The sequence below is a fragment of the Vulpes lagopus genome, chromosome 8 (assembly GCF_018345385.1).
Source record: "Vulpes lagopus strain Blue_001 chromosome 8, ASM1834538v1, whole genome shotgun sequence".
Lineage (NCBI taxonomy): Eukaryota > Metazoa > Chordata > Mammalia > Carnivora > Canidae > Vulpes > Vulpes lagopus.
In genome coordinates, this window is record NC_054831.1 from 109,401,566 (window position 1) to 109,415,305 (window position 13,740).

General features: G+C 54.5%; 1 protein-coding gene across 1 annotated transcript in view; it reads right to left on the reverse strand.

Annotated features, from left to right (window-relative positions):
* The window catches only part of SLC6A2 (solute carrier family 6 member 2), a 46,944-nt gene extending 33,633 nt beyond the window's left edge, over positions 1-13,311 (reverse strand). Inside the window, exons 1-3 of the mRNA XM_041764902.1 lie at positions 13,038-13,311; positions 2,254-2,385; positions 108-345 (exon numbers count right to left, since the gene is read on the reverse strand). Coding sequence (XP_041620836.1) covers positions 108-345; positions 2,254-2,385; positions 13,038-13,311 — 644 coding nt within the window. The remainder of the gene's footprint in view (positions 1-107; positions 346-2,253; positions 2,386-13,037) is intronic.
* Positions 13,312-13,740: the final 429 nt, after the last annotated feature.

The window sequence follows — 13,740 nt, forward strand, 5'->3', positions numbered from 1 at the left end:
GGGGTGTCCCCTCCTCTCTTGTGGTTTTCGTTAGCCTTTGGCCCACGTCCTACCCAGTACAGGTTTTGGTGTGCCCGTGTGAATAGGACGAGGGGCTGATGACTTACTCATAGAACTCTGCTGCTGGCGTGAACTTGTACTTGGAGTACTTGGTGTGGTTGCCCAGCACGGAGCTATTGAGGAGTTTGGGATCTGTGCAGTTGGGGCTGTTCCAGGAATGGCCACAGTCAGTCCAGGGCAGTTTGAGGGTGAAGGAGGAGAAGAGGTAGTAGAGCGACCAGGCGATGATGACGTTGTAGTAGAAGCCAACATAGATGGCGATGAGGATCACAGCATAGCCAACTCCTGTGTGGGGGCAGAGAGGGGTCAGGCAGGGGCTTCCCCAGGCCTAGTCCCAGAGCCATGTATCCCAGGGAGCCAGTTCCAACCACTGCACGACCAGACCCCTAGGCACCCTGTGTCAGATTGTCAGAGCCCACCTCTGTGCCCTGGGAACCCACCATCCCTTTGCCTGAGTGCTCTCTCTTGCCACTGGAGCCCCTCGGCCCACCTATCAGGCAGGCCAGAAGTGCCAGGACCTTAATGCTCCCAGGGAGCAACCAGAGTGTAAGCACTAGAGTGTATGGAGACACTAGGGTGTAAGTATCCCAGGTCCCTGACCCCTTGGGCAGAATAACAGTGAGGCACATTAATACTCTCTCCCAGTGGGATGAGGCCCTGGGCCCTGGTGGAACTGGCTCGGTGACATACCTTTTACTGGCTGACTCCCCTTCTCTGTCCCCTAACAGTGCTTCCTAGAATCACCTCCCAAAATAATTCCCTACACAAACCCTTGTCTCAGAACTGCCTCCGGGGAACCCCAAACAAACTCCCTGATTAGTACTTCAGCCCTGTGTGCTCTCTGGGCCCTACTTTCAACCATCTGCTTCGCGCATGTGCCAATCTCATCTTCCTAAATATACTGGAAGCTCCTCTTGGGCTAGCTCGTTCTAGGCTTTTACCCATAGTAGACTTTTTTTTTTTTTTCCCTGTGTAGCATTGCTTTAAGGGAGTAGCCTTAAGCATTCTTAGCTTGTGAGGTTAATCCCTTATCTCCTTGATTTAGCTGTAAGCACATGTCTCAGGCCTGGCCAGTCAGAGTTCTGCTTCCCCACAGCCACAAGGATCAGTTGATAGATGGGCATATGACTCAAGTAAAAACCAATGACTCTTCTCTGGGAACTTTAATGAGGACAGAAGGTATCATTGATTTATTTTGTCACTGTTAAAGTTGGTAGGAGTTCATTTTGTCATTGCTAATGGCCAGTTCTGCTAGCGCCTGAGTAGGATATGCTTGAGATGATGTTAACGCTGACTTCAGATGGAGAGAGGTGGAGAGTCCAGATATTATTCAAGGACCTGGATCAAGCTGCACCAGAAGCTGACCAGAAACTCTTGGACTTTACTGTATCATAAGCCAATCGATTCTCTTTTACATTAAAGCCACTTTGAGTGGGCTTTCTGGAAATTAAACTAAAAAATCCTAACCAATGCACTTCTAATAAGCCTCTTGTGCCAGCCCATGTCTACTACGGGACTGAGTACATAGAAGGTAGAGTTGGGAGACACGTGCCAGCTGAGAAGAGGTGCAGAGGAATCATACTGGCCCTCTGTACCATCTGGGCCCGGTTTGCTAACCAATGCTTGGGGGGCACTAAATCGGCCTCCAATGCCCTTACAGATGTACAGGGGCCAAGAAATGGCAGCTGCTATGGCTACTTTCTACAGTTGTGCTCCTAGTCAAATGCAAGCAGGCCTCATCACCTATCCCAGATGTGATCAATCAGTCATGGCTGTTATATTAAGGATTGTGGGACAGGTTTCTAGATGAGCCCAGAAAGGCCCATGATCAGTTTACCACGTCTGCCATGGGAGTGTGAGGGGAGAGTAGTTGTATGTGTGCTGGGTACTTCTGACATTTCTGTAAGTATTTCCTATACGGAAAACAGACACCCTCTGGTCATTCAGTGGTAGAGGCTGGACTGGTACCCAGATTTCTAGACTTTCTAGGCTAAGCCGCTCCTGACACACCAAATGCTCTCCATGTCACTCTGAACGGTGGATGCTCTTGACCATGCCAATAGCTGTGAATCCCACAAGAGAGCTGGTCTACCTGAGATCCCACCTTTGGAACAGTTTCTCCAAGGAAATCTTTTGGACAACCTTTGACAACCAACCCCCCCACCCCACCCCCACCCAGGACCCATTCTTTACCTTTGAAGAATGGACAGATCTTCCACACCGTGGCTGCCCCTTCTCGGTTGTATTGGCCCAGAGCCAGCTCCATGTAGAACAGGGGCATCCCAGCAATGATAAGGAACAGGGTGTACGGAATCAGAAAGGCACCTGGAAGGCACAGAGGTAGAGTGTGACTCCCTGGGGCCCTGCCCAGCCTTGTGCCCAGCCCCACACCCCCCGTAGAGTGTCTCTGGGTTCTCTTCACCTGCTCCCCATCCACTTCCCATGGGGTGCTCTGTGGTAAACAAATAGAATTATGCAGCACAATGATTACAAATAATTGTCACAGTAGTAATCTTTGCTGTGGTACCAAATATAACCACCACCCATGCTATAATGAGGTTCTATAAAATGAGGTTCAGTAAAATCTGGTTCATCAAAGCTGGATGGGCTTATTCCTTGCAGGATTCTTCTGGCCTTTGATACCTGAGCACACACTGTGAAGCACCACGAGGACGCTTACAGGTACAGTCGTCACCAAATTCATGTAACTGCAGAACCTTTTCTTTCATGAACCGTCACTCTGGGGAATGCCAGTCACCCCAAACCCTCCCTGTATAGGTCAGAAAATCGAGATGAGAGCAGGAGAGACAGAGCCCAAAGTTATGTACGATTGAATTTCTAACTTTGCTTGTATTTGTCTCATTTTAATGTCACGCGGGGCTTTCCCAAACACGATCTCTGGATTCTTAGTTTCACTAAGAGACATAACCAGACTGGGTCACTATGTGCCCCCCCCCCCCCACATGCCCTCGCCACCTGGAGGAAAATGAGGGCAGAGAAGAGAGTTGAACTCTTGTGCTGCTGTTAAGTGACAGAAGCAAGATTCGCATTCAGGTCTTCCAACATGTCAGGCTCCCTGCCCTGCTACAGGCAGCCGAAGGTAAGTAAACCCGGGAACAAGTCTCTGACCAGGGAAGTCAAGGGGCCCTAGAGGAGGCCCCTGGCAACGGGCAGCGACTCATCCCCGAGAGAGTTCCTGGTGGGATGAGACATGGGTGAGTCTCAGAGATGAGTCTCCTTCTGCCCGGCAGCCCGGGTGAGCTTACCGGGCTCTGAAGCCGCAAGGTGACTCACCGGGATACGTGCCATGTCAGCCCCGGCTACAAGTGTGACCCAAGCAAAATGCCAGCTCCTTTTCCTGACGCAGCTGGAGGTGGCCAGGCCAGATCCACACTCCTCTGGCCTCTGGCCTTTGGCTGAGATGCCGTAACCTTGGAAACCAAACACTCTCTGGCCCGCCCACACCAGCAAAGTGCAGAAAACTGGGAAATATTTCATGATGGTAGCATGAGGAGTGCAGCATCCTGTGCTTTGTTCCAGGCACTTTCCAGGCAAGGTCTCATTCCATCTTCACACCAGCTCTAAGATGCAGAGATGATGACCATCTCGATTTTATAGAGAATTACAGCAGAGTCACATGGCACCCGGCTACTCAGACTGTCAGTTCCAGTCTTCCCTCCCAGGGCTTCTCCTCAGGAAGCCGAGGGCTCTTAAGGACAAAGCATGAAGTGTTGGCCTCGGTGCTCAGAAACCCTCCCCCTTCTGTAGCAACAGATGGTGGGCACAGGAAAGTCCCAGAAAGTGAGTACCTACTATGTATCAAGTAGGCACTGGGCACTGGACATCTACGATCTCAGCTACCTTATCCAGAAACATCTGAGGTAGCACTTGCTAGCCAGTAATGGACTGGGGTTCGGGCCTAGGTCTGCCTGCCTCCAGAGCTCCAGAGCCATTCCCAACATATTTTGCAAATTCCAGAATATTCTAGCCTCAATGAAGGACATGAGTTGAACGGGGTCTTAGAGGGGAGGATATTTGGAAACTGGGGATCTGGAGCCAGCTTAGCCATCTAGTCTGTTGGTCCTACACTGGTCCGATACTCCATCCGCTGCTCCACGCTGGACTACTTGGCAATGCCCACGCACCCACCTCGCTCTTCCCCTCCTCATCTCCTGCTTTCAAACTCCAGCCCTGTCCCTCTCACACACAGAGAGGGCTGATCTGGCACCTGAACCCACGTCTGTCCACGGTAGGACAGCATCCCGGGGGTGACGGCGCTGAGGCTAGTGATGCTGATGGAGGTCGCCGGTGATGGTGACATCAGTAAGCACCTGTTATGTGCCAAGCCACATGCTAACTATGCATCTAAAACTGTCCCTGAGAGATGATTACCACTGATTTGGTCAAGTAGCTTGTCCAGACTGGGAAGTATGCAGCTGGGAGTCACACCTGGATCTCTTTGAGTCCCTCTCTGTGGCACTTGCTATGGCCCCCAGGAGATGGAGCCAAAGAAGGGTTGAGGCAGACGGTTGGCCCAAGTCCCCTTGCAGAACGATCTGGAGGAAGCTGGGGTAGAGCTGAAGGGCCGGTAAGGGATGTCGAGGGCAGCCAACCGAGGTCAGCTGAGGAGGCCTCTCTTAGAAACAGGCCAGCAGCAGGTCCTAGAAACTGAGGCCTGATTGCAAACTTTCTGGAAGCTAATGCCCTGCAAGGCCTGTAGTCACCACATTCCCATGGCCCAGCTGTATCTTCATGCATGACAACCTTGCACGGGTCTGAGAGCTGAGAACCTCAGGGGCCACAGCCTAGGATCCCGTCTTGATTCTAGAATGCTCTGGTTGTGCAGGTGCTGGTGTGCAGACCTGGAGAAATGCCTCCAGGGCATACCTGCTGAGCCTTCAGCACATATGCATGTACACAGATGCACACTTGTGCACACTCATGGTCCTTCTGCACCCTGACACTCACAAACACACGAGGAAAAGAACTACCAGCTGTGAAAGGGGCTCTGATAAATGGCCTTTGGATGAATTTTGTAAGGAAAGCATCCGTCCCATCACCTCTAGCCTGGTGCACTCTGTCTGACAATCCCATTACTACGGAGTGACCCTACTGGTCACCGAGGGGTTCTGGAGTCTTCTGTGCAAAAGCCAAGTCCTCAGGAAGGGAAGCCCAGTGCTCACTAAGTTCTGAGTGGGATGCACTGGGGCAGATGTGGAGCTCAGGAAAGGGGAGTGAATGCCTAGAGGGGACTTGGCTAGTGGCAGTGGGAACCTGGGCCTGCTGGGTATTTGGGGTGAGGTGGAGAGAGTATGATCAGGAGCAGGCTGCAAGAAGGCAAAGAGGGTCCCCTGAGGCTTAGTGGAACCCGCTTCCCAGTCTGCTGAGGCTCAGATTCCTCAAACTGTGCCTTGTGGCCACACCCTGATATACCAACAAGGGAAAACCCACAGAGCTGTTTCCTTGGTGCTTGTAGCTCAGCTATGGATGGTCACTGCCTACAGCTTGCACCAGATTTCCATGAAAATCTTGGCCAGTGCCAAGGGTAGCCAGATTTGTGCCCCTTCTCCGAACATTCCAAAGGCAGAGCAGATGTAAGGGTGCCAGAGAGGGTAAGCTTCCTTTGGAGACAGCGCTGCTCCCAGCAGGTGCAAGCGTGGGGCCGGGGCAAGAGTACGGGGCAAGAGTATGCCATATGTGGCCACCTTTTTCAATAACTGAGCCATACCTTTTAAATCACATGTGCCCTATCTTCTTACCTCGACAACTAAACCTTCATGACGGTTCTGTTACAAGCTTCAATTCTGGAACCCTCCTCTCCTATAGCTTTGCACCACAATGTGGTAGCATAGGGGGAGCCCCACTTGCCCTGTGTACTTCCTCTCCACCACAGGGCTGCCCAGCGGCATGCAAGGCCTTTTGCACACACGCGTGGAGTCTCGCACCCGCATGTCTCCACACCCCTGCAGACAACGGGCCCCTGGCCTCCCCTGGATCCAGGGCCTGCATACCTGCAGCACAATCCATATGGCAGAAGAAATGAGGTGAGCGGCCCATGCAGACCCAGAAGGGGGTTGTGGTGTTCGCACAGGGAATTCCAGGGCCCCGGTGCCTGGAGTGGTGTGGGGGAGGCAGTGTTCTGGGTGGCCAGGCCCTCTTGGCCCTGGCCTTGGTGAGAAGGGCAGGAGGGCAGAAACAGGCCCTCTAAAGCACAACCCAGAGCAGACCCACCCAGTGACATTAATATGATATATAGATATCTGGTCTCTGCTCTGGGTTCCTGCCCCGGAGCTCTTAAAAATCCTTATAATTTTCCAAGTGAGAGTGATAGGAGTGTCCTACACAGAGCTCCTGGGATTTTCTAGGTGCTAGGAGTGTCTTTTGTTCTAATGAGGCAATTCTTAGCGAGCTCCTGGGTGGGGGCTGGTTACCAGAAAGGTCAGGCCTTGATTAGAAGCTTGGAACTTTCAGGCCCAGCCTCCCACCTCCGGGAAAGAAAGAGGGGCTAGAGATGAAGCTAATATCGAGTACACCCACGTGACGAAGCTTCCAGAAAGATCTCTGAACTACAGAATTTGGAACACTTCTAGGTTGGTGAACACATCCACGTTCCAAGAGGATGGCACAGACCACAAGGGCAGAGACCCCCCGACATGGGACTCCTCCAGACCTCGCCCCATGACCTCCTCATCTGGCTGCCCATCAGATCCTTCATCGTCCCCTTCATGACAGACTGGAAAATGTAAGTAAGCATTTCCCTGAGTTCTTGGAGCTGCTATAGCCAATTTCCGAACCTGACGAGGGGATCATAGAAACCCCTGGTTTATAGCCAGTTGGTTAGAAACACAGGTGACAGCTGGAGACCTGTGACGAGCATCTGAGGTGGGGGGCAATCTTCGGAAACTGAGCCCTTAACCTGTGGGGCCTGCCAAATCCAGGTCACAGGTGTCAGGACTGAACTGTAGGACACCTGTCTGGGGCCTGGAGAATTGGTCAGTGTGGGGAAGTACGGGTGACAGCCTCTGCATCCTGGTGTGCTGTGATAACTGAGGGGCTTCTGGGCAGCCCATGACTGGAAAGGGCTCCCACAGTGCTGTCCAGAGCCCCTCAGGAATGACAGACCTGCTTCCCCGCAGCTGGCACTGCTCTGTCCTCAGCTGTCACAGGCCCTTGGCAAGTGCCTCTGGTGAAGAGAGCCACCTCACCCAAGGCCACAGCCCCTTCCCCAGGCAGCTGGTATCCACTGATCTGTTGACTACGGGACATAGTCTCGGCCTCCTCACCTCAACCTGGGACAAGTGTGTGGGGCCATCCCAGTTTCAGAGGTCCCCATGGTCAGCTGAGGCCCTGCTGAACTTGGCAGCCGACCTCTCCATCTAACCAACACTGCTTTTTCCCCTTCTCCCCTTCCCTCAATCCCTTCCCCGGCAGCCTCCACTTTCTGCCTTCCTTCTGGCCTTAGAGCCCTGTAGAACAAAACTGATCAGTCTTGTCCAAAGCAATGCTTTGCACCCCGGGGGTCAGGCATAGCATCCCCTTCTGAGCCTTTGCCAGCTAAACAGCTGGCTTCACGCGGCCATTTCTTCAGGCAAACACTCCAGTTCTTGTAATAAACCAAGCCCAGATCATTCAAGTTTGTCAACCCAGACTCTCTCTAGGGTAGGGTATTGGAACCATGTAGTGACAACTTGTGTTTTCTCCTTCCCAAGACTTCTCTTCTCCTTGGGGGCCTCAAGGACCCCCATGGGCTCCTGTTCCCTGGCCTGAGGATCCCTCTAACCTCAGCCCAAGTGGAGTCTTGCAGCCCTTGACTCCTGCCTCTCCCTGAGATTAGCCAGGAGCATGGACACACACCTTTGCAGAAGCTCCCGCTGCTCCAGGAGGAAGTTTCACACAAAGTGATCTACACATTCAGGTTAGGAGCTTCCAGCTGACCTGGGAGCTGACTTTGGCTCTGAGACCGGAGAACATGCCCAGTGAGGAAACATGCCCCCTTCCTGATCAACCCCCCTGGCTCCTTTAAGGAGGGCAATGGGGGTGAAATTCAGGGAAACTAGCGTTGAGGCTACTCCTCTTCATCTGACCACTCTCCCTCTGCTGTCAACTTCATAGCATCTGACCTGATTTTTATGAATGAAGCTGGGGCTCTCCCTATAGCTCCTCGAAGGTTCTGGTTTCCCATCTCGGTCCCGGCCTCATTAGAATGAACTAAGAGGGTGTTCCGGATGCTCAGAAATACACTGTAGAGGGAAGTACTACCCACCAAAAACCAAAAGAACCTTGTCTCCCTCATTCGGGATATAACACTTCCAATAACAGAATTGAAGATGACATTGATTTTTAGGATATCTACCATGGACCATGAGCTCCCTGAGGGAGGGGGATTGCCTTTTGCTCATCTCTGTGTTCCTGGCATATGGTGGGCATGTTGCAAGTGCTTTCTCATGAAATCAGTGGCTCCCAGCAGTGACTCACATGAAGGATGCAGCTAAGGAAAGCCCCAGGGCCTTCCTTCACTTGCACTGTGACCTAATCCTGACTTAGGCAGTTGGGTCTGGGACCACAGGAAAGGGTGGAACATTTATCCCCATGGCAACCCATCTTGCTGGAAACCAGCTTCTTTAGATCTTCCTGGCCAGCTTAGAGCAATGAGCCACATCACGCTGATGACCCCAGATTAAAGTCTCAGCTCTAGCCCCTGACGAGCACCTCATTCCTGCAAACTCATCAGTGGAGGGCCACGCCAGCTGGCTGGCTCCCCTGCAACTGAGCTGAACAATAGGAGCCAGGCTTGGCACACTCAGGGTTGTAGACGGCCTCCCATGGCCCAGCTGGGTGTGAGGGCACTGAGTTCACAAGCCTCTGACCTCTCTACCAGCCACCATTTCACATCCAGCCTCCAGAGGCCCAGATATTTTGGCCAAGAGGGCTCCCACCCCCGTGGGCTGTGGGTACCAAGACCCTCAGCTTACTAGGGAAAGGAGAAGAGCCCTATTCGGAACCAGAGCCCCATCTCATAGGACCCTGTGCAGGAATGTTAGTTCCCATTTTCCAGGCGAGCAAAGCACAGTGGGACAAGCTTAGACCGTCAGAACACAGAGCAAAGCTCAGCTCTCTTGATTCTTGATTCTCCGGGCCCCAGGTGTGCCTGCTGTCCAGTCTTACCCTCCTTCCTTAATTTCCTCCTAGAATCAGTTCTGTTACCTCCAGACTCAGGACCCCACTGTACTCCTGGTTCTAGCCTGTAGTTAAAAATCATCAAACGTTAACAACAATAGGAACAGGTCCGTTTACTGAGCCCTTTCTACACACCAGACACTATTTTGAGGCCTTCGTTTATGTCATCTATGTCATCACCCTGCCAGAAGGTATACTCTTTCTACTTCTCTGCACAAGAAAACTGAGGCCCAGAGGGGGTGAGTCCAAGGCTACATTTCCAGGAAGTGTCAGGTTTAGATTCAACCCGGGTCTCTCTGAACCCAGGGACCACGTGCCTGACAGCACAGGACTCATCTCAGAAGTAGCCGTTGCCAAGACCCCTTCCCTCTCAGGGAGGCAGACATAGGGATCCAGCAGAGCTGCCCATGCCTCCCTGGGGACCAGCACAGGCCAGGCCCAAGATCACAGGTGCAAGGGAGATTCTAGCACTCTGAAAATAGCCCCACGGCCTGGCAGTGTCTCTCTGTTGGAAAAGGTTCTGAACAAAGCCCTGGAATTTCCAAGACTGGCCTTCCCTGTCAGCAGCCTCCTGCACTTGTGCGTCGTCCCAGCAGCTGGCCTATGGGAAGATGTTCAGACAGGCTGATTGTTCTCAGGAATTTATTCAGAAAGTATTAGCCGGGGGCCTAGACTATTGGCACCTCTATCATCTCCAAACATCCTCCAGTCTGAGCCAGTGTGCACAGCCAGGCTGGGAGGTTACTATGTTCAAACTGGAACCAGAGGAGTACACAGGCTAGTAAGTAACAGGGCGGGTGAGGCCCGGCCTGGGTGCGGTGCTGAGCCAGGCCATCAGAGAAGGACAGCTCTTGGGGGTCTTCTAAGCTCATCTTCAGCTGTAGTGGGAAGCTTGGGCTTACAGAGAGGCTGGGCCATGCCCAGAGAAATGGAGCTGGGATTCAAACTGGGGTCTTCTGGCTGCTTCCACGATTATAGGATACCCACCTGTGCAACCTGCTGGCCCATGTCAGGGACTGACTTTAGAATCAAGGTTAAGAATTGATCTCCGAAGGAGCAGCCCAGAGGGCTCAGCAGAGATAAAGCTCTGAAGCGGCCAGCTGAGCTCCCCCAGGGGGCCGAGGAGTAGTTTACAGAAGGAGCCACCTGCCAGTAGGAGATGGAGGGGGAGGTTGTGTCAACCATGGACAGGGGAGCCAGAAATGGAAATTCACTGGTACAACTTCCCCACCCCTTAGCCTGGCATTCAAGGTCTCCTGGGCTGGGCCCCGACTTGCCTCTCTACCCTTATCTCCACTTGGCTTGCCCTCCGGCCAGCCCACACCCCTCGTCTCTGAGATGATCCCCTGTGCATTCTCCAACGACAAGAATGCCTCCTACCTTCTCCAGGCTTGTCCATGCCCCTCCCACCCCAAGGGGCTGAGCTCCAAGCACAGTCCCCCTCCCCATCTTGCCCACACAGCCCCTCCTCAGGCCTTTAGAGCACTGGTCACCTCTCACATCCATTTCCCACATCATCAAAATGTTGCTCAGAAAGAGTAGCCGCTACCTTTACTAGGAGCCCTGCTCCATGCCCAGCTCTCCACGAGCCTCGTATAACATCCCATCCTCACACTCAGAGATGAAAATCATTCTTTCCACTTGATGGATGAGGACACTGGGGCATATGAGGCCGCCCCAAGTCCCACTGGCAGGAGCTGGAACCAGGGACTGCACAGCCAAGGCCTCGAACCTCTAGACTACCCCCCGCCCAGCAGCAGCACCCTCTCTTGGTCAGTTACTGCCGGGGTGCCCGCTGTCTCTGGGTGGGCATAAGGCTTTGAGGGCTTGGATCATTTCATTCATTTACTTCAGTGGAAGTCTGTTGGGTACCTGCTACCACATTCCTAGGACCTATACCTTATTTGGGGCGTTCGAAATAGAGGGAGGAGCAAGCCACAGTCTATGCTCTCGATGTGCCCCGGTCTATTTGGGTGACCGATACACAAAGAGATAAGTGACCGAACAACTTGGGTGGGGCGATGTGCCAGGTTCCAAGGAGAGAAGCTTCCCGCCAAGTCTGCCTACAAACTGGAGCCTGTGACAAATCGGCTGTGTCTGTGTCCCCAGCATCTGGAGTATCACCTTGCACGCATGCAGCAGGTGCTCACAGTTGGTGGCAATGGCCGAGGGAGCACCCAGTGTTAGCTGCAAAACATCCAGCTAGCTGATGTGTCCAATTGGCTATCTGGGATGCTTTTAGTTTCAACGAATACTTAAAACCGTGAAAATGGTGTGTGGTGGTGGGACACTTTGGGTGACTAAAGCTCCTTGCAGGCAGACCTGGTGATGAATATATCTACGTGGCCCCTGCAGAGCCTAGCACTGTGCCTCACCCTGGGAGGAACCCGATAACTACTGCTGATTAATGATACGGCCTCCTGCCGTCTAGGGACACACCGTCTCAGATAGTAACTGGGGACATGCTGGGTGGCGCAACTTAGGGCCTCAGTGTGTCTTTCATTCATCATTTACCCATTTGCTAAAAATACATGGAATCTGCCTTTCCTCCCTCCCTGGGGCCAACCACACACGGAAGAGTGTCACCTTGGGATCATGCTTCCCGTTTCTCAACCAAAGCAAGTGTCCAGGGCAAATTCTGAAGCAAACACCTGGGTCCCAGAGCCTATGGCACTGGTCACAAGCTATTCCCTTTATTTGTTTCCAAATCCTTACCATGCCTGCCTCTGACCACCTGGAGTCACAAGCTAGAGCCACTGCCAGGCAGGATGATCCAGTGAATAGAGATAAGTTTCCAGAGCTGGGGCCCCCTCTGCCAGCTTCTTCCTCCGCATCATTTTTCCAGGCTCTGCAGGGCACCCCTGAACTCATTCCCGCAAGGGCCCCGGACTGGAGTGGTTTGGGCGCCCAGGAGCCAAGGAACTCAAGAAGGAGCTAGGGGCTTAGCACCTTGTATCCCGCCCTCAAGCCACTTTTTCCAGGGCTCTGACCCTTTCACTGGGCTGTGGTTGGTCTCTAGACTCACACCCCAGGCAGGTAGGTCATCTGTCACCCTGCTCAGGAAAGGGGAAAGAGCCTGGCTACTTCCCCTGGAGTTTCCTCCAGGCCCCTCTCCCACTCTACCTGGCATCTCGTGGCCACGACCCCAGGAGGTAAAGCCTTCATCCCAAACCCCCAGGCCTCCTGCTTCAAGGATCGGACCAGCTTCTGGTACCTAATGACGACATCCTACCTAGGCTGGGCACTCTGGTGCCTCCACCAAGCCGAGAGTGGAGTTCCCTCTGGCACTAGCCACTCTTGGTGTGTGTCTGTTCCAGAGTCTTTGTCCCCAAGAGTGCAGGGCCTCCCAAGTCCGTCAGGGAACCCACATCCTCTCTCCCATTTTGGCCCAGAGGTCCCTGCCCCAAGGCTCAGGGTGCTGGAGTTAGGGTCACTTTTGTGTCTGACTGTCACATCCCGAGCACTTCTGGTGCCCCTTCCAGAGCTCTCCAGATCTCCACCTCTTCCTGCAAACCATCAAAAGATGAGGGTTTCTCGCCCATTTCAGGGTCTCAGATTCTGTCCTTCTACCCGTGCGCCTATCACTGCCCCGGGACCAGCCTCCATTTCCCCCTTTCCATCGGGAACTCCAATCCTTTTCTGCCCTGAGCCCTGTCCAGACCCTTCCTGCGCTCCAGACTCGCTCACGTGCCTCGCTTCTCCCGCGGCGCGTCCCCGCTCCTCCATCCCAGCCCCTGTCCCGCCGCCGCGGGCAGGTGGCCTCCCCAGTCAAACCCCGGCGCATGGGGGGGGGGGCTCACCGCCGCCGTTCTTGTAGCAGAGGTAGGGGAAGCGCCACACGTTGGCCAGGTCCACCGCGAAGCCGATCACCGACAGCAGGAAGTCGATCTTCTTGCCCCAGGTCTCCCGGGGCTGCGCGTCGCCGGCTCCGGACGCCAGGAGACACTGGACGCCGTTGCGCTCTTTCACCACCAACAGCTCCACGGCTTTGCGCCCTTGCCCGGGCGGCTCCGGCCCCGGGGCCGCCCCGCTGTTCTCGGGCTGCACCTGCGGCTTCATCCGCGCCAGAAGCATGGGTGCGGTTGGCGAGGGGAACGGCAGCGGTCCTGGGAGCACGCCGAGGTCCTGCTCGGGTGGAGGGAAGAGCCGCGGTCACTGGGCCATCCCGCCCTGCCCGCGCCTCCCGACACCCCGGAGCGCGCGCACACAGCGGCCGGGCGCACGGGCGGGCGCGGGGATCGCCAAACCCGAGCGCGTCTGTCGGAAGAATTTGGGAACAGTCGTAGCGGCGCGCGGCGCGGAGACTGAACCGGGAGGCGGAGACGGCCGCGCCGCGCCCCGTGGGTCTGGCCTGGGACCCGCCGCGCGTCGCTCCTGCGCCCGCTCCCTCTCGCCCCCAGATGGCGGGGCCGGGACGCGCGGAGGCTGAGACGCTGCCCAGGGCGGTGACCAAGACGGTGCCGGCCGCCGCTCCCTGTCCCCCGCCCCCAGCTCCGATCTGTG